The sequence below is a fragment of the Canis lupus genome, chromosome 24, assembly GCF_011100685.1.
Source record: "Canis lupus familiaris isolate Mischka breed German Shepherd chromosome 24, alternate assembly UU_Cfam_GSD_1.0, whole genome shotgun sequence".
Lineage (NCBI taxonomy): Eukaryota > Metazoa > Chordata > Mammalia > Carnivora > Canidae > Canis > Canis lupus.
The window spans coordinates 27,442,567-27,469,808 of NC_049245.1; the positions used below are offsets into that span (position 1 = coordinate 27,442,567).

The 27,242-nt window shown below is 46.8% G+C and overlaps 1 protein-coding gene across 1 annotated transcript; it reads left to right on the forward strand.

Annotated features, from left to right (window-relative positions):
- The first annotated feature begins 9,255 nt into the window (after window positions 1–9,255).
- Window positions 9,256–26,384, forward strand: LOC102156842 (lipopolysaccharide-binding protein-like). The gene is made up of 10 exons (XM_038572991.1): window positions 9,256–9,389; window positions 13,666–13,729; window positions 16,301–16,364; window positions 17,511–17,602; window positions 18,306–18,482; window positions 20,802–20,861; window positions 20,984–21,154; window positions 23,466–23,533; window positions 25,340–25,385; window positions 26,301–26,384. The coding sequence occupies exons 1-10, from the start codon at window positions 9,256–9,258 to the stop codon at window positions 26,382–26,384; spliced, it is 960 nt and encodes a 319-aa protein (XP_038428919.1).
- Window positions 26,385–27,242: the final 858 nt, after the last annotated feature.

The following is a 27,242-nucleotide window of genomic DNA, read 5'->3' on the forward strand; positions in this document are numbered from 1 at the left end:
AATCTAGCAAAACTTACAAATATCCCACCAGCCAAGTATGTGCTTCTAAGAATTCCCACAGAAATAGTCACACAGGAGCACAAATACAGTTGCACAATGATACTATCTGCAGTGTCTTTGTCACAGAAAAAAAAATGGAACTAATCTAAATGTCCATCAAGAGAAGACAAATCACACAAATCATAAATTTCCATACAATGGAATACTCTGGGGTCGTTCAAACAGATAAGCCAGATTCTCTTGTGCTGATGTGAGACTATCTCCAAGGTCTTTTTTTTTTTTTTTTAACATTTATAGGCAACTCTTTAATGAGTCTTATTTGAGGACAAAAAGGTGAGGTCAGCCAGCTGCTCTTCATGTGGTTTTTCTTGCAGTTAAGTCCTTCAAAGAATGAATACTGAAATAAACTCATTTCTCCTGGAATTTTTCCTTCTTCTTATTTTTCTTTCTTAGAAGGTTATATATAAATGTATGAGGGGGCCCCTGGATGGCTCAGTTGGTTAAGTGTCTGCCTTCGGTTCAGGTCATGATCTCAGGGTCCTGGGATCCAGTCCCATATGGGGTTCCCTGCTCAGTGAGGAGCCTGCTTCTCCCTCTACTCCTCCCCACTGCTCGTGCTTTCTCTCTCTCAAATAAATAAATAAAATCTTAAAAAAAATAAATAAGAGGCACCTGGGTAGCTCAGTGGTTGAGCATCTGCCTTTGGCTCAGATCGGGATCCCTGGAGTCGTGAGATCAAGTCCCACGTCAGGATCCCCGCAGGGAGTCTGCTTCTCCCTCTGCATATGTCTCTGCCTCTCTGTGTCTCTCATGAATAAATGTATGTATGAGTATATGGACATCATAAAAGAGAAGGGATATCCTTTGAGGGAGGACATCAGACAATAAATCCAAAAGAACTATGGAAGTTAAAAATTTGAACTTGGGGGAGGGCAGGAGGCAAGACATTCTTTTCACAGAGCCCTTCCACCCCATGCAACTGTCCTCAAAACCAGGAATGGAAAAAAACTGGCCACTCAGCTGCAGAAGGAAGCAGGGGTGTTGGCCTCTTAGCTTTTCTTAGTTTTTGGAATTGAGCTGAGCATCAAGTGCCTTTTCCAGAATAGGCCAGAGAAATTAAGTCCAACTTCGGTTTTTAAGGCATTAGTCAGCTATGTGGCCAGCAGCTGGTGGAGGGATCCACCCATGTGGGAGTACTACCCAGTTCTGTCCCCACTGGATGGTGAACATAACCAGATTTGCTTGTTTGGGGTCTGCTTGTTGATCTACATTTCCATCCATTTGTTTATTTGTTTTTTTTAAAAGATTTTATTTATTTATTCATAAGAGACACATAGAGAGAGACAGAAACACAGGCAGAGGGAGAAGCAGGCTCCCTGTGAGGAGTGCCACTCAGGACTCAATCTGAGGACCCCAGGATCATGCTCTGAACCAAAGGCAGACACTCAACCACTGAGCCTCCCAGGCATCCTCCATCCAGCTTAGTTGTTAAAACACCATTCCCAGAAGAGACATCATAGTCTTCCAATATGTAAGGTTTGTCTGGGAGGTCTGCAACAAACTCTGCTAAGGTATCCAGTGTCTTCTCTGCCAGTCTCTCATAGGCAGTCTCATCCAGAGTACCAGGGTCGCCCAAAGTTCCTGCCATTCTCATAGTCATCAGACTGCTTTCTGATATTCACAATCTGATTGAAGGGGTGAAGGCTCAAACTATTGTGCCTGGGTAGATGGGGCGCTGCGATCCCACTGTGCAGACCCCTGTGGCTGTAGAGCTGGTGTCCCTTGAGGTCCCCAGGGCCCAGCACTGGCCTGGCTGAGCCTGTAGGGTGGGGGTGAATAGATGCTTTGCCTTCCCTCCAAGGTCCATTAAGTGCAGAAAGTAAGATGCAGAGAACTTGTGTTATCATGTGTGCTTCTGTTGTCACAAAGTACTTTTTTAAAAGATTTTATTTATTTATGTGAGAGAGAGCAGAGAGAGAGAGAGAGTATGAGCAGGAGTGAAGAGCTAGGGAAAGAGAGAAGCAGGTTACCCGCTGAGCAGGGAGCCTGATGCGGGGCTCAATCCCAGGACCTTGGGATCACAACTGGAGCCAAAGGCAGATGCTGAACCGACTGAGCCACTCAGGCACTCTCACAAAGTAGTTTATAAAGAAGAGAAAGACACTGCCTCTGGGGCAGAAAGCTGGAAGCCTGGGGATGGCAGTGGAAGGAAGAACTATTGTCACCCTTTGTACCACTTGGACCCTTTTCATCATGTATAGATATTGCCTATAAAGCTATCTTGTAATCAGGGGCACCTGGGTGACTCTGTCATTGAGTGTCAGACTCTTGGTTTCAGCTCAGGTCATGATTTCAGGGTGGTGAGATCCAGTCTCATTGGGGCTTGGCACTCAGCACAAAATCTACTTAGAGTTCTCTCTCTCCCTCCCCTTCAGTGCTCCCCTCACTCACTCCCTGTGCACTCTCTCTTTCTCTCTCACAAATAAATAAAATCTTTTTTTTAAAGGTATTTTGTAATCTGTAAGCTAGAGCTTCAGCCCAGTCCTGGAAGAAGCTGAGGGGTGGGATTGAGCATGGATAAAGGACACGTGACAGACACAGCGCCCCTGCAGCAGGTCAAGGTCTGTGCAGGCCTGGGTGCACCCAACAGAGAGGTCAGGTGGCCCTGAAGGAGAAGAAAAATGCCAAGGCTAGGCCACCTGTGGGTGTTCACAGGTAGACATGCACTCCCCATCCCTGGAAGAAGAGGGATTTTGGTGGTAGACAGTGAGGAGACAGGTCTCAGGACAAGATGGCAGAGGGCACACCATGTCAGACATGTGCAAGAGGCCCAGGAAGGCCCTATGACAGGGACAGTGCCTGTAAAAAAATGCCTCAGAGGCTTGTCTTCAGCGCAGAGCTTTTGCGGGGCTTTAATCCTGGAGTTCTGACATGAACCTTCAATCTCCTGGCCATGACCTCAAGTTTCAGCCAAAAGAGAAGTGAAAGCCACAATTAGGATGTTTTCTCTACTGCTGGTTTCACGTCTTTGGCAAGATGAGATGTCTCAGGATGCCGGCTCAGGGGATGGTCCCCAATGCATATGACCTCACTGCCATGGCTCAGCAGGTACCAGACACTTCCCAGATGTTAACTTATTTAATCCCCGCAAAAGCCCCACCAAGTCAGTAGCATTACGCTCTTTTGGGGAGCGGGGGGATACAGGCTTATGGAGGCAGTCATGTAGGACCTTGACACAAATTTCAGCATAACCAAGACTAGAATTGCTATCCTCACTCCTTACAACTCATGGGACACTGTTAGGAGTTGGATTGTGCCTCCCTCAAATGCATATGTTGAAGTCCTAGCCCCTGTACCTATGTTGTTTGGAAACAGGGTCATTGCAAAGGTAATTAGTTAAGAAGGACCGTTAAGGGGGGCCTCCAATCTAACGTGACAGGTGTCCTTATGAAAGAGAAATTTGGAGACAGCCATGAGACGGGAAGAACCCCATGTGAAAATGAAGGTGGAATTTGGGGTGGCACATTTATCAGCCACGGAATGCCAAAGATCAGCAGAGAGCCTCGGTAGTGAGGGGAGAGGACTGGAGCAGATCTCCCTCACAGCCCTAAGAAGGACCCAGTGCCACCAATACCTCAATCTCAGATGTCAAGCCCCTGGAACTTCAAGAAAAGAAATTTCTGTTATTTAATCCTGCCAGCTGTGCACCCTATCACAGAGGCCCTGACAAACTAACGCAGCCAGTTCTGTCTCCCAAAACATTCTGGAGTCCAAGCCCATGGGTACCCTTCACGTAGATCTTCTCCATCCTCCGACTGCTGCTGCTGGACCTCTGAGCAAACCCCAAACCTGACCTGGACAGGATCCTAATGAAACTATTTCCAGGAGGTTATAAACAGAGCCCCTCTACTACCCTCTTCTGCACCATCTTACAGGACAGAGGAGATTTTTGACTGTTCCCCTAAACAAAGCTGAGACAAAAGGGCTCCCAGGAGAACCACACCTAGAAAGGTAGGTTCTGCAACAAGTAGACAAAGAAGAGGCAAAGACTACCTCTCTGATGTCCCATCTACCAAAGGGAAGCGAAACTGGACTCAACTCTGGCCACAGGCCTATGTCGAGGACGTATTGGGGGTCACAGGTCAAGGACAATTCTTCCAAGGGTTGATTGTTGCCTGAAACAGCTGCTTGGAATTGAGTCCCTCACTACCAGAGCCCACGGGGGCCTCTTTTTACCCTCCTTGAGTTGATGGATGTCAAGCTTGATCAGTGCCAATGAGCCCCAGCAAGGGCCACCACCACTGAGATACACGAAGAGGTCTTCCAATTTCCCCCCAATAGCTCTTCCCTCCTCTTTACAGGTCAGAGCAGGAAAGAGGGAGGGGTATGTGAGAGAAAACCAGCCCTACACGCATATGCACACACAAGGCACGCATGCATACCCCTGCAAGCACACAGACATGCATGGATACCCATGCACGCACACATGCTCATGTACAAACACTCACTCATGTGTGGACATACGTGCACACGCACCAGCACACACATTTGCCGGCTCCAAGCCATGAGAGCCTCCAGATGCCTGCCTGCGACGGAGGGAAAACATTATGTGGTGGACATGAGATTGGGGCTTATAGGGACAGGACCAAGTCTTCAATTAAGCTGAACATGATGGAAGTGCTTGAATCAGGACTGAGTTGTCACAAAAGAAGCCCCCTATCCGGGGGAAAAGGAGAATTTAACACAACATAGGGATTGCCAAGGAAGGGAAAATGAAAACTCCTGTGTTCATACTTCAACCAGGCCCTCCAAGAGGAGTTTGCGCCCATGCTTGTGCCTGCTCTTCAGCCATGCTCTTGTCCATTCCCACCCCTCACCCTTTCCTCTCCCACAGTTTCTCGTGCCTTCCAGAATGTGCATCGCTGCCTCAGGCTTCCGTGCCCTGGCTCGTGCTGTTCCCTCTGTCCAGGATGCCTTTCGTCTCTGTGACTGTTTGTCAGACTTCAGAACCCAGACCAAGCGCCTCTCCCGTCTTGATTGCTCTTTCCCTGGGCTCCCACAGGCCCTAAGATGTAAGCTGTCAAAGCACCTTCAATGTCCCCTATCAGTCCCCCATCAGTCAATGTCCCCTATTGCCACATGGCAATTTTATGTTGATTTGACTCAGAGGAGATAGGAGCTGGGAAGATGCAAGAGGGTTAAGAGCCAGACTCCTCACTGTAGGTCTTGTTATATTGATTGACTGTTGAGCCATGTGAATGTATTTCCTATTTGAAGAAAATTAAAAATACGATTCAATGCAATAAAAGGATTGATCCAACAGCTGTGTGGAGCACTACTCTACAATAGACAGGAGTGAATTATTGACACACAAAATAACATGAATTAATCTCAGAAACATAATGCTGCATGAAAGAAGCCAGTCAGTACAGTCGAGATGTGTACTGTATGGTTCCATTCCCACAAAGCTCTAGAACAGGTGAAATGAATGGATGGACACAGAAAGCAGGTCAGTGGTTTTGGAGAATAGGAGACGGGATCAGAGATTTTCTGGGAAGAGGCATGAGGGGAATTCTTGGGGTGATGCAAAAGTTTTTATCTTGATTATGATGCAGTTACATGGATATATACGTGTGTCAAAACTCATTGAACTGTACACTTAAAATGTCTGCATTTTATTGCATGTAAATTATACTTTAACAAAGTAGATTTAAAACAATGTAGGCAAGAGAAAAAATCCAAAACCATCTGCAAAATCCGTTTGTTGTATGTGTGGCCTGACTTGAGATGGTCTTGCATGGTGTAAGTGGGGAACGGTGAGTTCCAGGGGAGCCAGAGCACAGGGTTGGCAGGCTGGCCTGGTAGAAGGTCCAGTTGGAGAGGTGCATTGGAGTCAAGTTGTGGCAGCCCCCGCTGCCATGCTGGATGTTTACATCTCAGTCTGTAGATAATGGAGAATGAATGGAGGTGTTCAGCTAGAGAGAGAGGTGCTACGGGAGTCTCCTCTGGCAGCATTAGGCAGCAGAGCTTAGAAGAGGAAGCGGTTGGAGGTTGTGGTCCTGTTTCCACTGCCCTCTAGGCCAGAAATAAACCTTAAACAATTTCGCAAGCAACCTTCTTTCCATCTCAAGTTGCTGAAAATTGGGCTGCCCCAAAGCCTTGAACCTTCCCCACCCTCTCTCCCAAAGGATTCAGTTCCTCATCTGGCCCCAGGCTTTATAAGCATCTCAGCGCTACTGTCACCTTCAGTAAAGGAGGCTTCTACAGAGAGACTCTGGCCAACCTCTGCCCAAGACATTGCTGAGGATGATGGCCAGACCACACTGCGTGGTAGTGGTCCTACTGCTGCTGGCAGTGGTCTCTGGGCTTGAAGAAGGGGCATCTAATCCTGGGTTCGTGGCCAGAATCACCAGAAAAGGCCTGGAATATGGTAAGGGGGGGGCGAGGGTCAATCATTTTTCTGGTGCTCATTGTTGCTCACCAGGTTGGTGTGGTAATCAGGACGAGGGACCACAGGCTTGAGTTCTGCACCTGCCTGGCTCAGAAACCTTGGATATGCCTGCCTCTGGGCTTCAGTTTCCTGGTCTTGAATACCAGAGGCAAAGGATGGGACTAGACCAGCATTTTCCCCTGGGGGTCAGTGGACCACACTGGAATTGCTGGGACACATGTTAAAATGCAGATTCCAAATATCTATCTATTATCAACTGAAGCTAGGCTTGGGAATCTGCCTTGTTAACACATGGCCCAGGCAACAGTGAAAAACCCGAAGGTTTGACCACGCTGCAGTAAATGAGTCCTCAAAAGCCCTGCTGTATTGTATCGTTGCTTCTACCACCTTGTTGACTAAATAATACTCGCCATTTACCTGGCACTTTGAGTTCATGATCTAATTTAATTCTCCGGTCCCAATTGGTATTATTACTACCACCATTGTACAGATGGGGGGAAGTGAGGCTCAAGGAATTTAGAGGACTTGCTTGGGAGCACACCAAGAGTACATGGCAAGTCCGACATTCACTCCCAGTCCGTGTGATTCCAAAGCCTGGCCACCCGACTATTGGGCTTGGCTTCCTCCCACGGAACGAGCTGACTGCCGCTGTTTCCCCACAGCCCGCCAATACGGAGTAGCCATCCTGAAGAAGGAGCTATCCACAATTGAGTTGCCTGATTTCTCAGGAAGCTTCAAAGTCAGTTGGATTAAAATCATGAGCTATGAGTTTTACAGGTGAGGTCTCCATTCTCCACCATAGGGGCAGTGGAGGAAGCAGAATGGGGGCCTAGGTTCCCCGGGGTAAAGGGATAAACATGGAATCATCATTTGGATTAAAGGCAAAAAGGATCATGGTCAGCTCTTGTGGGGCTTCTGAAAGGTGCTATATGTTTCTTGAATCGTCAGGATGGGAAAGAGAGCCTTAGAAACCATTCGCAAGCCCCAAGGTCATTCTTGCAGAAACTACCTCTAAATTTTTGCTCTGCCAGAGACCCCCAGCTACTTTCCTGACTGCCCAGATGAGGAATCTGCTTGAGATATGCGGTCCTTCCCTCCAAAGCCTTTCAGGGGTCTGTAGTGAAGGACTTTAAGTTCTTCTGGAACCTGTTCACATTTTATTTGCATGCTACATCTTGAGGATAGCATCCACACATAACCCTATGGGAAATAAAGCAGATGACCTCCTGGTCCCTGGTGAGCAAGCTCCCTCTCCATAAGCCTTAAATGAGCTTAATCTCCTGTAGCTTTTACACAGTCAATCTTAGAGTCTTCACACCTTAGTGCTTCTTTATTCATTCCTTGGCTGCATGGATTTTTCTTCCCCAGCCCCATAAGTGTCCATAATAGGTTCTTGTGGGTCATTTATTCATCCCTGATAGAAAAGATTGTTCCTTTGAATCTTCCCAAAATCTCTCAAGACAATTTCCTGAAGGCAGTGAACAAAAAGGAGCTACTTTAAATTTGTACACACAAGGGCACCTGGGTGGCTCAGTCAGTTAAGCATCTGCCTTCAGCTCAGGTCATGGTCCCAGGGTCCTGGGACCAAGTCCTTCATTGAGCTCCCTGATCAGCGGGGAGCCTGTATCTCCCTCTCCCCCCTGCTTGGGTTTTTTTTCTCTCTCTCTCTCTCAAATAAATAAAATCTTTAAAAAGAATATTTTTAAAAATTTGCTCACACACACTCTGTTCAGGCCTTGCCACTTAGAGGTCAAGGGCCCTTCCCACAGCCATAGAGTACCCCTTGCATCTAGTCTTCACAGTGGGCCACCATAGTCTGTTAACACATCCAGATTTGCCACCAACTGTGAGCTCTTCAAGGACAGGGACTACATTGTGAATCTCTGTGGCCTCTGTGCCTAGAGCCAGGTCTGATGGAGCAGGATCTCAATGGATATTTGTTGAGTGAGCTAATGAATGTGGATCTGACAAGAGCCACAAACTCAAAAGGCCACAGAGAGGGTATAATATAGATGAGTGGACCAGGCAGGGTAGCCATATCCATCACTGACCAGCAGAAATCCACATGAGGAATCTAATACAGGGAATTTTCTTGAAAGATGTTAAAACAACCAAAAAGCCAAATAGGGAACAGTGAAGCAACCCCAAAATTAGCCGTAACAGAAAGTCACTGATAACTCCAGAGCTGGAGACCCTCATTCGGAGGATTAATATGCACCTGGCTTTTCTGGGTTTGATATTCTGCTTTCCTTCCCCAGACTGAAGATACATGACTTCGAGCTCAGGAACTCAGATTTGAGGCTATGCCCAAGGCAGGGGGTCAGAGCCTCCCTGTCCAATAACTACGTGTCTGTTAGTGGAAACTGGAAGATAAAAAAGGCTTTCTTGTGAGTAGTGCTTGGATTAGAATGTCTCTCAGCTTTGGGCGAAGGCATGTCCTCCCACCCTGGGCTTCCATTTCTGGGTGCTCAAACAACCAGGCCCTTAAGGAGCCAGATCTGAGCCTCTCTAAACTTGCATTTATTTACCTGTAAAATGGGATTCATAATAACCCATCTCCTTGATGCAGTTGTAGATTAAGTAAAATAACAGATGTAAGTCAGTTAGCAATGGGCCTGCCCAGCATACAGCAAATCCTCAATAAACGCTGGCTGCAAAGTAGAGGCTCAGTTAGGATACACAGCTAGTTAGTGGTGAACTGGGGACTGGTCTGCATTCTTTTGGCTCCTCTTCCTGGAGGTGACTGATTATATACCATTTGCTTCTCATAACTTCCAATCAGCTCCTTCGATGGTACTTTCGAAATGAAAGTGGATGACATTTGCATCTCAGCTTTTCTGAACCTGGGCAAGGACCAGTCTGGACGGCTCACTGCCTCCATGGCCCACTGCAACAACTCCATTGGCCACATCAGCATTGACATTTCCGGAAAACTAAGGTAAGTGACTCCATGCCCTTGCTGGAGGTTTGTCAGAGATGCCTCAACATCCAGCTCACCCAGGGATGCTCCTGATGGAGCATAAGAGCAAGATTTAAGGTGCATCAGGATCAGAGGTCCGCAAACTAAGGCCTGCAGGCCAATCCAGTCTGCTTCATGGTTTCATAAATAAAGTCATTGGATCACAGCCACACTCATCGCTCACATACCATGTATAGCTGCTTTCATGCTACAACAGCGGAGTGGAGTAGTTGCAACAGAGACCATGTGGCCTGCAGTGCCAAAAAATCTACTGTCTGGCCCTTTAAGAAAAAGTTTTCTGGGGCGCTTGGGCGGCTCAGTAGGTTGAGCATCTGGCTCTTGATTTCCACTCAGGTCATGATCTCAGGATTGTGGGATGAGCCTCACACTGAGCCCCATGTCAGGCTTGGCGCTCAGCAGAGAGTCTGCTGGAGATTCTCTTTCTCCCTCTCCCTCTGCCCCTTCGCCCTATTCACTCTCTCAAAAGAAAGAAAGAAAGAAAGAAAGAAAGAAAGAAAGAAAGAAAGAAAGAAAGAAAGAAAGAAAGAAAGAAAGAAACGCCTGGCCTTTGGCTCGGGTCATGATCCCAGGTCCTGAAATGGATCCTACATCAGGCTCCCTGTGAGGAGCCTGCTTCTCCCTCTGCCTATGTCTCTGCCTTTCTCTCTGTGTCTCTCATGAATAAATAAATAAAATCTTTTAAAAAAAGAAAAGCAGGTACGAAGGCAGGCCAGAAGGAAGGAAGGAAGAGAGGGAGGAAAACCTGCTGACACCCGGGCAAGATGGCCTTTAATGGCAATCCAGCATCCTGAAGTGACTTGCCAGGAAGAGATCATAGTACACATTTATCTATTTTTTAGTGAATAGCAAAGGAATGAGTCCAGTCCCAGAGTGACTGCCTTCTCACTCTGGTTGGTTGGCACCTCATCCTTCACTTCCTGGCAGGACATAGAGGCAGCTCAAAAGGCTTAACTGACAAGGATCTGATGAAAAGAATCTTCACAGGAGTGTGAGCAGGATAAACAGATGTTCAGCAAGGGCTACTGAAGTACCTGGACACCCATGCCAGTAGGGAGCTATGACTACCCCTAGGGTTGAAGGTGAAAGGGGAGGGAAGCATGTTACCAGAGCCCAGAAAGAGTTGGTGGAACCTTGGAGAAGGGGCCATAGGGCAGCTGTGTAGTGGCACAGCAGGGCACGCCTAGGTACAAATACCCCAACTCATCCCTCCTTGCTGCCTATACCCCTCGTTAGTCAGACAGCAAGAGAGTCTGAGAGACGAATCTGCACATGTCAGCCCCCAAGACACAGGGAAGTAGTGGTGAATAAACTCTTTTATAGCCAATTACCTCTTTGCTGGATATTTATTTGCTGGGTGGCCATGTTGGAGGGAACAAATGTCAACAGAAATGTAGGGTCCTTTAATCTTGTCAGTTTCAGGGGAATTTATATTTTTGGGGAACCCAGAAACTATTAGCTGTGCATTTACTCAACTGACAAATCTTTTCTGCACAAATACTAGAGCCTTTGAACTTAAGTCTGCCTTTTGGAAAAGGAAACTTTTAGTTGAGACTGGATAGCTTCAAACCACTGTGTTATTTTAATCAGGTGAGCATAATACTCCATTTCTCAAGATCAAAGTCATGAAATTCCGTGTGGTTCACACACACACCACACACACACACACACACACACACACACACACACACACACAGTGGAGATGGGCACACTGGTGGCCAGAGAAACATTTTAGCTAGTTTGTTATGGTGGCGATAGCTGCATAGTTGGGTGCTATTGATATGGACACAGAAGTGTGAACCCCCACGGTCTTGACCAAAATGAGGAGTTGGTAGCCTTATTCAATCATTCATTTAACAAATATTTATTGAGGCCCTATTATTCAACAGATCCTGAGCTAAATGCTAGGAATACAAGACGATGCAAGGTGGAGACGACAGGTCCCCACCTCGATGCAATATACATTCTAGTGAGAGAAGGGAACATAAATAAAGTATTTTAATATATTTTGAATTACCTTCAACATAGTTATGATAACATGCTTATAAGGAGAGAGTCCAGATGCTATGAATGTAAAGGGTAAACAATTTACCTAACATTTAGAGCATAGACAGTTTCTTCAAGGAAATTAGTCTTGAATTTTAGCAAAAGACGGGGAGAGGAGAGCTTCTCTGGTGGAGGAAGAAGCATGTGAGAAGATCCTGAGGCGTGTGAAAAGCCTGTGCCTCCCAGGAAGTGAGCTAAAGTCAGTGTACCTGAAGGGTGGTGATTAATTAGAAAAAGTGAAGAGACTAGGCAGGAGCCACACTCTAGTCTTTATCCTGAAGTTAGGCAGTGGGAAGCCACTGGAGGATTTTAAGAAAGGCAGTAATATAATCAGATTGGCTCTTTTAAAAGATCATTTTATTTAGAGGAGATTAGAGCAGGGCAGAGTGAGTGGAGGGAGACCAGAGAGGGGAGAGGCAGTTGTCCAGGCGAGAGACAATGATGCCCCAGGACAGGCGATGGCAGCAAAGGTGGGGGAGAAGGGCCTGTGACAGATTTAAGAGATTGGACTGAATTTGGGCAAAAGGAGGAAGAATGGGGCCAGAATGACTTTATGTAGTCTGCGATCTGTGGAAAGTGTCCTACTGCTTCAATCTGTTATATTTCAACTCAATGTTGGAGGAGTACCCAGGGACGTTGGAGGGGACAGCCTTTTCTGGAAGCAACACCCCACCCACAGCTGTCAGGGACTCCAGCCATGGTCTCTACATCCAGGGTCATTCAGATCCACCCAGGATCCAACGTTCAACCAGTCTGTAAGTCCTGGACTTGCCTAGGGGACAGAACCCTGGACAGTTCAAGATGCTTTCTGCAGAACACCCAGGAAATACTTGTGTCCAATTTTACTGCATGAATTTATAATATACATATATTCATAGTACATATCACTCAATCAGCAAGCGTTGAATGGAAAAGAAGCATTTATGGAAGGAAAGAAATTTTATCAGACCTAATTCCACTAACTTAGTTCACTTATATCCCACAACCTCTTATCCTTACCCCAGATGAGAACACAGTTGTGCAATGTCTGTTCTGGGCCACGATTCTCACCGAGTGCGATCTGTGGTGGAGAAAGGTCTCTGAGGGCAGTTTTATCTGAAGTGGGTTAGATCCACACCATGAGCACCATGAAATTGTTCACCAATGTCCCCTCAACACCTTATTCAGTGCTTACCCCATCAGAGCGGCTCAGTAAATGTTTGTTGAATGAATGAGGGAGTGACTACTTGCTAAAATGCCAGGTAAATTGTTCTGTGGATCTTGTAGGGTATAAAGAATAGGCCTGAGTCTCCTTCTTTTTCTTTTATTGAGGTATAAATGACAAACAACACCATATTAGTTTCAGGCATTCAACACAATGATTTGATACCTGTAGATACTGTGAAATAGTCAACCTCAGTAAGTCTCATTAACATCTGTCACCACGCACAGTTACAAAATATTTTTATTATGATGAGAACTTTTAAGATCTACTCTTAGCAACTTTCAAATATACAATACAGTATTATTAACTATAGTAACCAGGTTGTACATCACATCCCCCTGACTAATTTATTTTATAATTGGAATAAGTCAAGGGAGTGTGATGTACAACATGTATTCTCTACATCTATAAGCTTGGCTGCTGTTGACTTTTTTTAGATTCCGTGTATATATGAGATCATGTGGTATTTGCCTTTTTCTGTCTGACTTATTTCACTTAGCATAATACTCTCAAAGACTATCCATGTTGTTGCAAATGGTAAAATATCTTTTTTATGGCTCACTAATATTCCAGCTGGTTTCGTGTGTGTGTGTGTGTGTGTGTGTGTGTACCACATTTTCTATATCCATTCATCCACTGAACACTTAGGCTGTTTCTCTATCTTGGCTATAATAAATAATGTTGCAATGAACATAGAGGCAGATACCTTTTCAAACTGGCATTTTTTGTTTTCTTGATAAATACCCAGAAGTAGAATTGGTGGATCATATGGTAGTTTATTTTTAATTTGTTGAGGATCCTCCACATTGTTTTCCATAGTGACGGTACCAATTGACATTCCCACTAATAGTATATGAGAGTTCCCCATCTGGTTTGCTCCTTTTTTGGGATAACATGGGGGAAGATCAGATCCATGGGTAGCCATCATTTTGGGAGTCCTAGGTTAATCATAAAGTGGATCCTGACCCTCTTTCCTCTTTTTTCCAGCTGGATCCTGAACCTCTTCCATGAGAGAATTGAAAATAAATTCAAAAATATCTTGGAACAAAAGGTAAACAAAAGGACACATAGATTTGTGATTAATACAAGGGTCATTGGCATGGACATATTTGATATTTGGAAACAGCCTTGTCTCTTAAGTACACTGTCATTTGAATTTGCTTAAACTTTCTTCATTCGTGGTGCAGAGACTAACTTCAAGGCTTTCCCAAGTTTGTATGACCACATATGTTAAATTGGCATTTGGAACTGGCAGAGTGTTTGAGATCTAGTTGTAGATAATATTACAGAGATATGGAGAAGTGACTTGGATCTTTCCCTCACACCATACACAAAAATCAAGTCTAGGTGGTCTAAGGATTTAAATTCCAGAACCAATCCAAAACTTCTTAGGAGAAAATCTAGCATATCTTTCTCACTCTGAGGAGAGGAAAATATTTCTTAAAAAAAGACTCACCTTCTACTCTTCCCCCCAGAATGCACTATATGGAGAACAATAATGGGGCTGGCTTTAGTACACATCACCTCAGGGAAAAAACTTTGGAGGCAGAGTGCCTCTTCCATTTACCTGGTGTGTATCTTTGGGCATGTTGATGGGCCTCCTGGAGCCTCACTCTACTCATTTGTAAAATGTGGACGATGACCCCTACCTACCTTAAAGGAGGCTAGTAGGGATTGATAACCACTTAGTGCACCTGGCACACAGGCTTTGCTCAGAGCACTCATCATATTGCAGAGTCATTTCTGAATCATGTTTCACCTCATGGAATCTTCATTCTTCAGTACATGGGTTCTGCAGTCCGACTTTTGGATTTAAATCCCAGGTCTGCCCCTTTGCTGGCTGTGATGCTGTGGTTAACAGGCTTACCCTCTCTGAGCCTTGAGATTCTTGTTTATAAACCGGTAATAATGACAGCATCTACCCTGCAGGGCTGTTGGGAGGGCTGTATGATGTCATACACACAGGCACTAATGAGTGCCTCGTACAGAGGAAGGACAGAGTAAATGGTTCAAGGTTATTTCCCCAATAGCCCTGTGCAGCAGGCTGAGGCCAGAGGCAAGTTGTGGTCTCTGCCCTACAAATATGGAAACATGGTCCAGAAAACTCTGGACATCGGGCAGCCCGGGTGGCTCAGTGATTTAGCGCCACCTTCAGCCCAGGGCGTGATCCTGGAGACGGGGGATAGAGTCCCACGTCAGGCTCCCAGCATGGAGCCTGCTTCTCCCTCTGCCTCTCTCTCTGTCTCTGTGTCTCTAATGAATAGATAAATAAATCTTTGGAAAAAAAAAAAGAAAACTCTGGACATCATGTGTCCAGGGGGCATAGGGCTGGTGCCAGAAAGGCTGAGCCCAAGGAGCGGTCAGTGTCAGGGGATGGGGGCACTGGCTGCAGACCCCACAGGGCTGAGAGTACAAAGAGAGGTATGAGGAGAGAGAGGATCTCTGACCAGGGGACTTGGGATGGATGAAGTCAAGCCCCAGAAGGGCTGGATGCCTGGGTGCTCCAGGTCAAACCCACCTGACACAGGCTGACTTGGAGTTTGCACAAAATACCAGTTCCCAAAGTGGGGAAACTTCCCCGAAACAAAGTGTTGATTTTAACACGAGCAATCAATCCCCTTTGCAGTCCTTTCTTTTTACATCAAAGGGGAAGTCTCGGTTTGGGGCCAGTGTATCCTGAACATGGCAATCCTATCTAGCCTGGTTTCCAGAACGTTTTTTCAAGTCCTTGTATTCTTTTTTCCCAATTATATCATGTTTATGCCAAGGGATGCCAGTTTTCCATTGACAAGTGATATACAGTTCCTGTATTTTTTTATTAAAAGTATGTGATTTTTTAAGAGGCCACTTGCTGTAAAGTAGATATTAATAAATGAATAGGTGAAAAAGGCAAAGTCCCAGAGGAATAGCTGGAGCTAGGAAATCGGAATAGCTGGAGCTAGGAAATCGGAAGCCGGGGGACTTCTGGGATCTCCCAAGCAGGACCTCTTGATGTACAGAGGAGTAGGTTGTTGGGCCTGCTGAGGAAGGCAATTCTCCAGAAAACTGTCTTTCTGGCTTTGCTTTGAGGCCCTCTGGTGGCCCCGGTCAGTACTGCCTGCAGACCTAGAGCCGCGCTCCTTGGGATCCCTTATTCCCAGCTAGCAGGAGCCTGAGCAAGAGGAGGAGGCAAAGAGGCTGAGGAATGAGGTGATGGAGCCCCTGGTTCACCTGGGAGCTCTCCCGCTTTGCCCCTCGGCTCCCTAATAAATGTGTTGATGTACTCTGCTTCTTGCCACTTAGCAGCCAAGACATTGAACTGGGACCCGTGGCGACAGCAGACCACAGGGCAGTGCCCGCGTGGCCACCATTCACTTCTAATGTAGGTTCCAGAAAAGTCTAGGGACGTAAGCTGAGCCCACGTGCGTGCCCAGCCCAAATGGGACAGTGACCAAGTACTGTGTATTGATGAAGGTAGTGGGCTCTTCTCTCTTTGGACATGCTCACCTCCCCCCCTCCTGCCTGCAGGGTGAGGAGAAAAGCCAGAGAAAAGCCAGATCATTTGGAGGGCGGCGGGGGAGGCGCAGGGCCAAGGAGAGAGGGAGAGGGGAGCTCACCTGACTTTCTCACCCGCTTCCCGCAGATCTGCGAAATGGTCGAGAAGGCAACCACCTCTCGCCTGGAGCCCTATCTCCAGACTCTGCCAGGTTCGGAGGTCCCTTCCTTCTCTGGGCACCATCAGATGCCATGGCACCCAGGACCCCCGGAGCCATCACCACCCTCATCTCCCTAGAGTCCCGGGTGAACTTTCCCCATTGAGCACCTCTCCATCCTACAGAGCTGGATATGGGGTGACCACCTCTCTTGGGGGGTCTGCTTTGGAGGCTGGGGAGTAAGGTGACTGAGCATAGTGACTCACTATGACTGAACATGCTGGGAGGAGCACAAGAGGATGACAGGCACATGGGAGAAAAACATGCTAGCTCTGTCCTGGCTGCTTTAACAAAACAGGGATGCTCTGCAATCCCCGAGTAGGGCCCGGGATCCGCCCAGCCCTGGCCCTCTGGCTGCCACAGGGACCTTTCACAATCACACAACAGGTCAGGTCTCCCCCTCTTCTTGGAACCCAACAAAAACTCCTCTGACTCTCAGGACACTGAGCCCCGCTCCAAGTGACAAGGCCTTGCATGGTCTGGCAATGTGGCCAGCCACACAGTCCCTACATGCTCCCAATATCGCTAATTCCTCCAATCACCCTCTATGCCTCAACTGTACTCCTACTGCTACAAGATCTCTGCACATGTCATTCCCTCTGCCAGGACTGTCCTTCCGCTACATCTACCACCCTCCACCCAGTCGACACCTACTCCTCCTTCAGATCACAGCCCAAGCAACACTTCCTCTGACTCCCTGTCCAAATCAGGTTGCAGCCCCCGCCCCTCACCATTTCATCTCTGTTATGCCACTGATATCATCCTACGAACTTACGCTACCTAATAGAGTTGCAATTTTACATTTATTTTCTCAAGTATTTGATTGACTATCTTCCCCCCACCCCACCATGGACTGTCAAAGGACAGGGACTCTGACTATCTCACTCAGCTGTTTCATCAGCCCCTTGCATTTGTGCCTGGCATAGAGCAGGTGTTAATACATATCCAATGAATGGGTGAATGAATGAATACAGCACTCTCTTTGTGCCTGAAGTTACCATGGATCAGCCCCATCCCCATTCCAATTCTCCAAAGGCAACAGTCCATGTGAAAGAAGAGCCCTGCAATTGTGCAGTGCACAACACACACAACTGTGTTTGACTACCCTATTCATAACACTGTCTCTTTCCTGTTCCACAGTTATCTCAATGATTGACCAGGTTGCCAGCATTGACTACAGTTTAATAGGAGCTCCTCAAGTGAATTCTCAAGTCCTAGACACACCCTTCAAGGTAAGTTGCTATGGCAAAAGGATCTTAGAGCTGAGGGCTGGCAGAAAATAAGTTCTACCCCCCAGAGTCAGCTCCTAACCTCCTTCTTTAGTCCATCTGCCCGTAAGTTCCCATCCCTAGCCAGTGCCCACAGAAGCAATAGGAAATTAATACACCCCCTTTTTATTCCAGTCTCTTCCATGTTTCCCCTGGGGGTTGAGCTAGGTCCTGGAGTGCCATCTTCCTCCCATTTTATTTACTTAACAAACAAGTATATGCTTCTTACTCTGTGCCAGATGCTGAATATTGGTACAAATATTAACATATTTCCATTTTATGCCACCTCTATGAAGTTGAAGCCATTAGCATCATCCTTATTCTGCAGGTGAAGAGGTTGAGACACAAGGAAGCTAGGGACCCGCCCAAAGTCCCAGAGTTAGTAAGTGACAGTCAATCTCTGGAGTCCATGCTTTCCACCATCAGGCCACATCCTGAGCCCATGAGAACTCCGCACATATCTCCCAGCCGATTCTGTAATAGGGGATTTCAAGCAGCTGTCAGGTCTAAATTTTGTGGTGCCAGAAGGAAGCTTTCAGGACCCCAGGCCCACATTCTGGAGAGGAACCAGGGCACAGGAGGCTTCCCCAGGAAGGCTTTGGACACCTCTGCCTGGCACCCTCTCTGGTAGGAACCTTGGGTGGGTGACGTGTCCTTCTGTTTCCAGGGTGAATTCTTTGGCCAAAACGGGCACTCCCGAGCCCCCTTCGAGGCTCCGCCCATCAGGCTGCCAGAGAAACATGACTACATGGTCTACTTTGCTATCTCTGAATATGTCTTCAACACAGCCAGTTGGGTCTACCATCAGGCTGGATACATGAACTTCACCATTCAAAACCAGCACGTGAGTAGGGGAGGGAGGAGGCTGCGGGGGGTAGTCTCAGGAGAGAGTGGCAGGCTGGACTGGAGACCAAGCCTGGGGGTTTGGGGAGCCAGAGAAAGAATGTATAATCTGAAGCCTACCAAATGTGGGTTCAAATCCAGGCCGTGGATCCCAACAGTGCCTATTCCCCAGGGATCATATGAGCGATTCTGTTAAGAGCTTGGTGTCTGATGCATGATACATATTAGCTATTATTGGCAATACTTAAAAAAATATAAAAGACCCCGTGGTATCATATCGGTCCTCCAAGCAGATGCCAAGGTGGCACTAGACTTGGAAGGGGTAGATTAGGGGAGTGCCTGGGAAGGATGAAAGGGAGAGGAAGGAGGAGTAGGAGGGGAGAGCCCTCCCAGGGAGATGCAGGCCTGGCACCACGGAGGAGAGGGGAAGGCAAGCACACTGGTAGCAGAAGTGCTGCTGTGCAGCTCTGAGGAGACTCAGCTCGGCTGATGGAGCGCAGAGCGGAGCCTGCTGATCAGAGGGGTGCTGCGGCAGACAGAAATCCGACGAGTCCGGCTCCAGGCTAAAAGCCTGTGCGTGATCTTTCTGGCCTGACCACAGGCAATTACAAAGGCTTGACCTGGTGGGTCCTCCCAGACTAGACTTGGTGACTGGCCGGTGCTCGTCAGGTTCTGGAGGGAGCTGTGGCGAAGGACATAAGCCTCCGCCCCATCCCCTCCTCAGACTGGCCAAGCTCTTAGGCTTATCTGCATTCCAAGCCTAGACACCTCACTCAGAGGCCTCCTTACGGGTGGAGGGGATGGGAGATCCTCAGGTGAGATTGCTTAGGTGTCTCTGCTGAGACCCCCTTGCCAGGGCCTGGAGGACGGTTTTCTCCAGTCTGACCCGGTACTCAGTACTCCTCTACTGACCCTCCTCCCCCTCCCACACCGGGTCCATAACACAGCAGGAGCCTTTTCTTTGGGGGCTCCTCTGGCAATAAGGTGACCCCCTCCTTCCCTCTGCTGAAGCATCTGACCTCACAGGTGCCATGCCACAGGGGAAATGGAGTGGTGGGGGCCGGTATCCTTTCCTGTTTAGCCTCTTGCTTACACTTTCACAGTAAGTGAATGAGGGCTTGTTACTTTGGGTTTGGCTCATCGTCTCAATCCTGCCTGGTTGGACAAAATTCTCCAGCACTACACTGGCTGTGCTGCGCTCGGGTCTGGGGCTGGGGGCTTTCTGGGACATCGTGGCCCAGCATGAAAGTGTGGGGCCTGAATGAGGTAGCAGGGGGCTATCAGCCAACTGCCCTTCTTGCGGGAGACCCTCCCGAAGGGAGGTCTGAGCCATGCACCCCCCAAGCCAAGCACTATGATAAGTGCTATGGGAGCAGTCCAAGTAAAGATGGGATCTTGAGAGAGGAGAGATCAAGGAAGATAGGCTGTGTGCGGGTACAGGCAGGGTTCACCACACTAGAAGATCAGCAAGTCAGAGGATTGGGTAGAGAAGACTACCAGAAAGAGGGTTAGAAAGGGTTTGAAGGGAGGGATGCCTGGGTGGCTCAGCAGTTGAGTGTCTGCCTTTGGCTCAGGGTGTGATCCCAGGGTGCTGGGATCGAGTCCCACATAGGGCTCCCCGTGAGAAGCCTGCTTCTCTATGTCTCTGCTTCTCTCTGTATCTCTCAGGAATAAATAAATAAAATCTTTTTAAAAAGAAAAGAAAAGAAAGAAAGGAAAAGAAGAAAAGAAAAAAGAAAAGAAGAAAGAAAGAAGAAAGAAAGAAAGAAGAAAGAAAGAAAGAAAGAAAGAAAGAAAGAAAGAAAGAAAGAAAGAAGAAAGAAAGAAAGAAGAAAGAAAGGAAGGAAGGAAGGAAGGAAGGAAGGAAGGAAGGAAGGAAGGAAGGAAGAAAGGAAGAAAGGAAGAAAGGAAGAAAGGAAGAAAGGAAGAAAGGATGAAAGAAAAGTTTTGAGGGGAAGACATACCTGGAAATAGATTCAATCCAGATTGTGGTGGTTATGAGATCTCATTGGCCCTTGAGGGGGCCAAAAATAACAAAAACTGACCCAAAATAACAAAAACAGACTTATATTTACTGAGGTTCCAGGCATTGCACTTAGCACTTTACCTATACACTGTCTCATTTCATCCTTGCCTGTTCTGCATGGTGAGTGCTACGATTATCATCCCCATTTTACAGATGCAGAACCTAACAAAGCTTGCCAGCAAGCCATCAGCTAAAAAATGGCGGGAGCGGTATTTGGACTCGACCTGTCTGACCTCAAACTCCGCACTTCTAGCCACATCCTGCATCTCAAGTAGCCTCCTGCTTCTCCTGCAGATTTCCCCAGACTCTCCAATCCACCTGCACACCAGCTCATTCCCAGCCCTTGTTCCTCAGGTAAGATCTTTGAACATTCACCACGGAGAATTCGGAGAACCCCACCTAGACCAAACGTGGGGATTGTAGCTGCACATCAGTGCATCCTGCCCTCCCCCCGAGCCTCTGCCTTCTTTCTCCAGCTGGCCAGGATGTACCCCAATATGGAGCTAGAACTTGAGATGTCACCTGAGTCAGCTCCATTACTGATGTTCACCCCTGGAAATGTGACCCTCATGCCAGCAATAGATGTCCAGGCCTTCGCTCTCAAGCCCAACTCCTCTGACCGCAAGCCACTCTTCCAGCTCAGGGTGGTAAGTGTGCCCCTGGACAGGGCAGCAAAGGGTTCCATCTGCCAAAGTGTAAGCCCCTCCCTCTACCAAAGGACAAGGAAGCTGATAAATTCTGGAGGCTACTTCTGCCTGGCAGCAGCGTGAGGGGACCTTGCATCCCTGGCCTGAACAGTCAGGCTTCCCAAGGGTGTACTTAATCAAATCATACATTGGCAGAATTGCAAGAAACCTTAAAAGTCATTCACACTAGCTAAGTTGGACGATTTTAGCTGTTTTTCACTGTTACATTTACTATAAAAATAAGTTCAATTTAAAGCATAACTCTTTTGAAGTGGTTATAAATAAAATCATTAAATTACCTTTTTAAAGAAGGTATAAAATGTAAGGAACTCATAATGGCAATACTCTCCAAACTGATTTACACATTCCACACAATCCCTATTGAAATTCCAGCTGGTTTTCTTGACAAGCTGATCCCAAAATTTATATGTAAGCTCAAGGGACCCAGAATAACCAAAACAATCTTGAAAAAGAAAAACGAATTGTAGAACTCATAGTTCTCTGTTTCAAAACTTACTGTAAGGCTATAGTAACCATAATTATGTGATAGTAGTACAAGGATAGACATACAGATCAATGGAATAGAATTGAGAATCCAGAGATAAACCTCCACATTTATAGTCAACTGATTTCTAACAAGGGGACCAAGACAATTCAATGGGGAAGAATAAGCTTTTAAGAAATGGTGCTAGGGCAATTGGATATCCACATGCAAATGAATGAAACCAGATCTCTTCATTATACATACACAAAAATTGACTCCAAGTCAATTTGGGACTCGAGACCCAAATGTGAGAGCTAAAACCACAAAACTCTCAGAAAAAAACAAAACAAAACAAAACAACAACAACAAAAAACACAGTATTGAATCTTCATGACCTTGGGTTAGACCTTCTTAGATACAACTCAAAAGCATGAACAAAAAAATAAAAATGGATAAATTGGACGTCACCAAAGTTAAAAACTTCGTGCTTCAAAGGACAGAATTCAAGAAAGTGAAACGACAATCCACAGAAAGAGAGAAAATATTTGCAAACCATATATATGAGAAGGGACTTGTATCCAGAATATATAAAGAACTCTTACAACTCAGTCATAAAAAAGACAATTAATTTCAAAAATGGGCAAAACACTTCCTCCTCTGGGAAGATTGAGTAGATGTCCATTTCCTTCCCTACTCCTGCTGAGTACAACCCAGAACCTTAAACATTATATATAAAATAAACAAGAAAACTCTGAAAGACAGAGAGAAGAAGATATATCAGCCAGAGGTCTCCAGATCTAAGGAACAACATGATGATGAGCTCCCTGGGGTTTCTTTTTGCCCTGCATATTCCAATTTGGGGCAACCCAGAAACACCAATAGGCATGAACAAAAAAAGCCCCAACAGCATCCCCCTCTTTCTAGCCAAAGGACTAAAAAAGGGACAACCTAGTAAGATAGAAAACTTGTAGACAATCAATAACTTTGCTACTAAAGCCAAACACCAGAGAAAAAGCTATGGCCCTAGCCCCACCCAGGCCAGCAAAGGCTGACTGGGGAGCTGAGGCTTACACTGGCACGAGGCTGTAACAACATGCTCTGACATCCCTGCTGGGCGGGGGGGCGGGGGGGGTAGTGTCAGTGGAACAGAGAAAAGAACAAATGAATTCGATATAGAACAATAGAAATTACCCAATCTGAATGCATGGGCCTAAAAAAATGAATAGAGCCTCAGGGACCTGTACGACTACACAAAAGTTCTCATCTTACTGTCCTCGGAGTCCCAGGACGGGAGAAAGTGGGAGGGGCTGGAAAAAGTATTCAAAGAAATACTTTGGCCAGAAATTGCCCAAATTCAGTGGCCTGGTTCAACCCCACACCTGGACAGGTCAGGCTTCATCCTCACACCCAGGTGTCAGTTGGTGGTGTCTTTAAAGGTCCCTGGGACTCAGGGCCTCTCTGAACTTCTCATAGTAGCCTGCTTCAAAGCTCAGTCATGCTTATTGGTGAATGGTCTCCCTATTTGAATGTTCCGTGTCTTTAGCTTGGGCTTATTTGCCCTTGTTGATGCTTCCATTAGGACCTCTAAAACCTCAGCTCACCTTTCCTAGAGTCAGCTGTGGAGTCACCAACATCCTGCATCTTCAGCCCAAATTCCTTGGGGTAGCTGCTTTTCACCCACATGTCTCATATCTTGCTGTGGTTTCTGAAGATCTGTCCCCTGGACTGGGAGCCAACAGGACTTCTATGTCACCTGAGATTCTGGGTTATCTTTTTTTGCTTTTTTAGACAACAAGCATCTCTGCCACCATCAATGTGAGCTCTGACAGGATTGTTGGTTCAGTGACCCCAGGAAGGTAAGCGGCCATGGGCAAGGGTAGGGGGAAGTGGGGTAGGATGAGGATAGCCAAGCAGCAACCTGAGCATTTAATCTGGTCACTGCTATGGCTGGGGTTACCCTTGGAGACAGAGATCTCCACTGGGGCTGGCTTCACCTCTAATCCGGGGGCCCCTTTGGAAAGACATATTGACCATGTCTCAGTGGGGAAGCCAGAAGCCAGACAAGTTGCCACATAGCCCAGGTTACATTCAGGTCCCCTCTCAGTCTCAGGCACCAGTGGAATTGCTGAACTTCTGCAAAGGGATTACTTAGGAGCCATAATCTAGTTGGAAGATATGGAGCTTTGCAAGGACCTTATATGTAAGATTGAGAAGAACAGTCAGTACTGCACATCAAAAAAAGGAGATTTAAAAAAAAAAAAAAAAAAGGAGATTTTAGGCTGAGGATTAAAGATGCCCCCAAGCCACTCCTTGCTGCCCCACCACCCAGATACCCAGTCAATAGGAGCATACTCACTAAATCCAGTGAGCCAGTGGGCAGGAGAGACTAAACTGTCAGCAAGGGTTGGCACTTGCCCTGACGTCCTTCTCTGGGGCCCTCACCTGTACCCCGTGTCTCACCCACTCTGAGCGCTGCTCCTGGCTGAAGAACAGGTGCAGCGGGTCCATCAGAGGAACCAAATCCTGGCCTTGGGGTTAGATACCCATTGACTCAGAGAGTGCACTGACTTCATTAAAATGCACATCATAAGAGGTCTTTACAAAGAGAAGCTAATGGTGAGCATGTGAGCATTTTTGGAGGTCCCAGAATTTTAAGTTCATGCATCAGCCTGGCTTGGGAGGTGTGCAGTATCTGAGAGGACAGCCAAGGGCTTGGACTGTGGAGACACAGCAAAATGAGGAGGATCTAGGAGGACCTCACACCATGGTTTTATCAAGGGATTAGCAAAACTACTCTGCCCCATGAGCAGAAAGCAAAGAGATCATCAGTCCAGGGTGGTTAGAATCCCTGAACGAGGGAGCTAGGCCAGCAGCCAAGAGGATCAATGGGGGGAATTGAGGTTTGGCTTCTATAGTGACAGCACCCGAGGCCTCCAGAGTCACTCTGCCTTCCTTCTCTCCGCTGGGTGCCAGCTGTCTGCCAGCAACACTCAGGTGCCTCTCTCTACCATTGTTGTTTATTCCCATGTTATGCAAATAATACATGTTCATGGCATGGAAATTGTAAAAGCAGTCTTTAAAAAGATTTTATTTATTTATTCATGACAGACAGAGAGAGAGAGAGGCAGAGATACAGGCAGAGGGAGAAGCAGGCTCCATGCAGGAAGCCTGACGTGGGACTCAATCCCGGGACTCCAGTATCGTGCCCTGGGATGAAGGCAGGCGCCAAACCACTTAGCCACCCAGGGATCCCCCTGTAAAAGTATTTTTTAAAAATCCTCTACCACCCTGCCACATAGAGACTATCATTACTAATAGTTTCATTTTTCCTTCCAGTCTTTTCTTAATACACATTTTTGTCATTGGACATACAGAGCACTGCTCTTTGCATCCCACTTTTTTTCAGTAAATATTTATACCCTCATAATTTATTTAAGTTATTGAAGATGCTCAGCAAACGTTATTTTCAACAATGCCACTTCTTCTTAAATCACTGTGCCTGCTGAAATCCTTAAATGCACAAGCACCAGGTTGCAGAGGAACTCTTAGGCACCCAGTCCCCAGAAATGGCCTTGTCCATAAGCACTGCACTCCCTAGAGGTAACTGCGAAGAAGTAGCAGCCACGTCTTGGGGTGACCCGTGCTTCTCTTTCTCCACACAGTAAGCTGAAGTTGGAACTGAAACACTCCAACATCAATTTCATCGACGTGAGTTGTTTTCTCCCAGACCCTCTTGCATTTCTTCTCTAAGCAGGGCTTCAGGGGACTCCTGGAGAAGCACCAAGGACCCAGAGAAGATGCACTACAGTCTTGCAGGAAATGGATACCATGTCTAAAAGTTAATCATTTAAGGAGGGCGCAGCCTGAGAGCTAACAGGGAGACAGGACGTGGACGTTAAGAGCACAAGCTTTGGAGGAAGATAGATTTGGGCTCTTTTACCAACTGTGCCACTTGTTACTGTGTGACCTTGGGATAATAACTTAACCTTTCTGAACCATTCCCAGTAAAATGGGAATACTAATATCTACTTCAACTACTTCAAATGGGAACTGAACATGAAACAGGGCAATGAATTCAGTAAGACACTTTGACAAAATGTCTCACATAGTAAGCTCTTGGTATATTTTCACTGCTGTAATAATAGCGGCCCAGGTGTACAATGCCTTACCCAAAGCCCTCAGGGCTGATGGGCTTCAGAATTGAGAATTTATGAGAGGTTAACTTGGGACATGCACCATGTGTTATATAACTCTTCCAGGAGGATCTGGGGCAGCAATCTCTAATCAAACACATTAATACTCCTGCAACAAAATTTTAAAATATTCATGCAAAGTGGAATAAAGAAACACTACATATCCCCATGGCAATTCAGGTCATGTTTTGCCATAAAATGAGCTCGTATGTACTGATGGAGAATGAAGTCCAGAGAGTGGAGTTTAGGAGATTGTGAAGAAGGAGTTGTAGTTGTGACAGTCACAGTCAACCTGTTTTGTAAGTGGGCTGGCATGTCAGTGTTTCTGGAGGTGAGGGCCACTAGATGTTCTTCCCTTGGACTCCTGTTTTCATTCATGTCTTATTTGCTCCCTTTGTTCTGCCCCCCCCCCCCCCCCCCGCCAATCCAGGTGGAGCTGATGGAAGTCATCCTCAATTACTATGCGCTCCACACCATATACCCCTCCCTCAATGGTAAGAATAGCTGCTACTGACAGACACTTACTCAGTTAAGTGTCTGACTCTTGATTTTGGCTCAGGTCATGGTCTTGGGGTCCTGAGATGGAGCCTCAAGTCAAGCTCTGCACTTAGCAGAGTCTGCTTGGGATTCTCCTCTCCCTTTGCGCCTCCCCCTGCTCTCTCTCTATCTCACTCTAAAATAAATAAAATCTTTAGGGGTGCCTGTGTGGCTCAGTAGGTTTAGCATCTGCCTTCAGCTCAGGTCATGATCCTGGGGTCCTAGGATTCAGCTCCACATAAGGCTCCCTGCTCAGTGAGGTGTCTGTTTCTCCCTCTCTCTCTTCCTATTGCTCCCCCTGCTTGTTCTCTCTCTCCCTCTCTCTCAAATAAATAAATTAAATATTTTAACAAAATTTTAAAATACTACCTTTAAAAAAAGTAAGTACCTGCTACTGACTGCCCCACGTAAACGTCAAATTCTACCCTTTCTGTAGGATTCATGGATCAATCAGTCATTCAGTTATTTATTCAACAAGCTGAGCCCCTCCTTCTGCACTGGCAGGGGTACTGGCAATCCATGAGCCTGCCCTTGAGGAGTTTATGCTCTGTTGGGAAGGTAGATGTGTAACAGGCAGTGACAACCAGTGTGATAAATGCTGTGACAGGAGTCACAGCTGTGGGGGAGTTAGGAGGAGGCACTGACTGTGACTCAGAGGTTGGTCCAGACTTCCAGAAGGTGAAGGTCAAGTTGAGTCCCAAAGCACAGGGAGGTAGGCCAAGGAGTGGCAGACCAAACGGCACCTGGAGAACACCTGGAGTTAGCACACCTGGGTTCTGGGCCAGGTTAGGTCATTGACTTGATAGGTGACCTTGATGGAAATAATGCTTGGCAC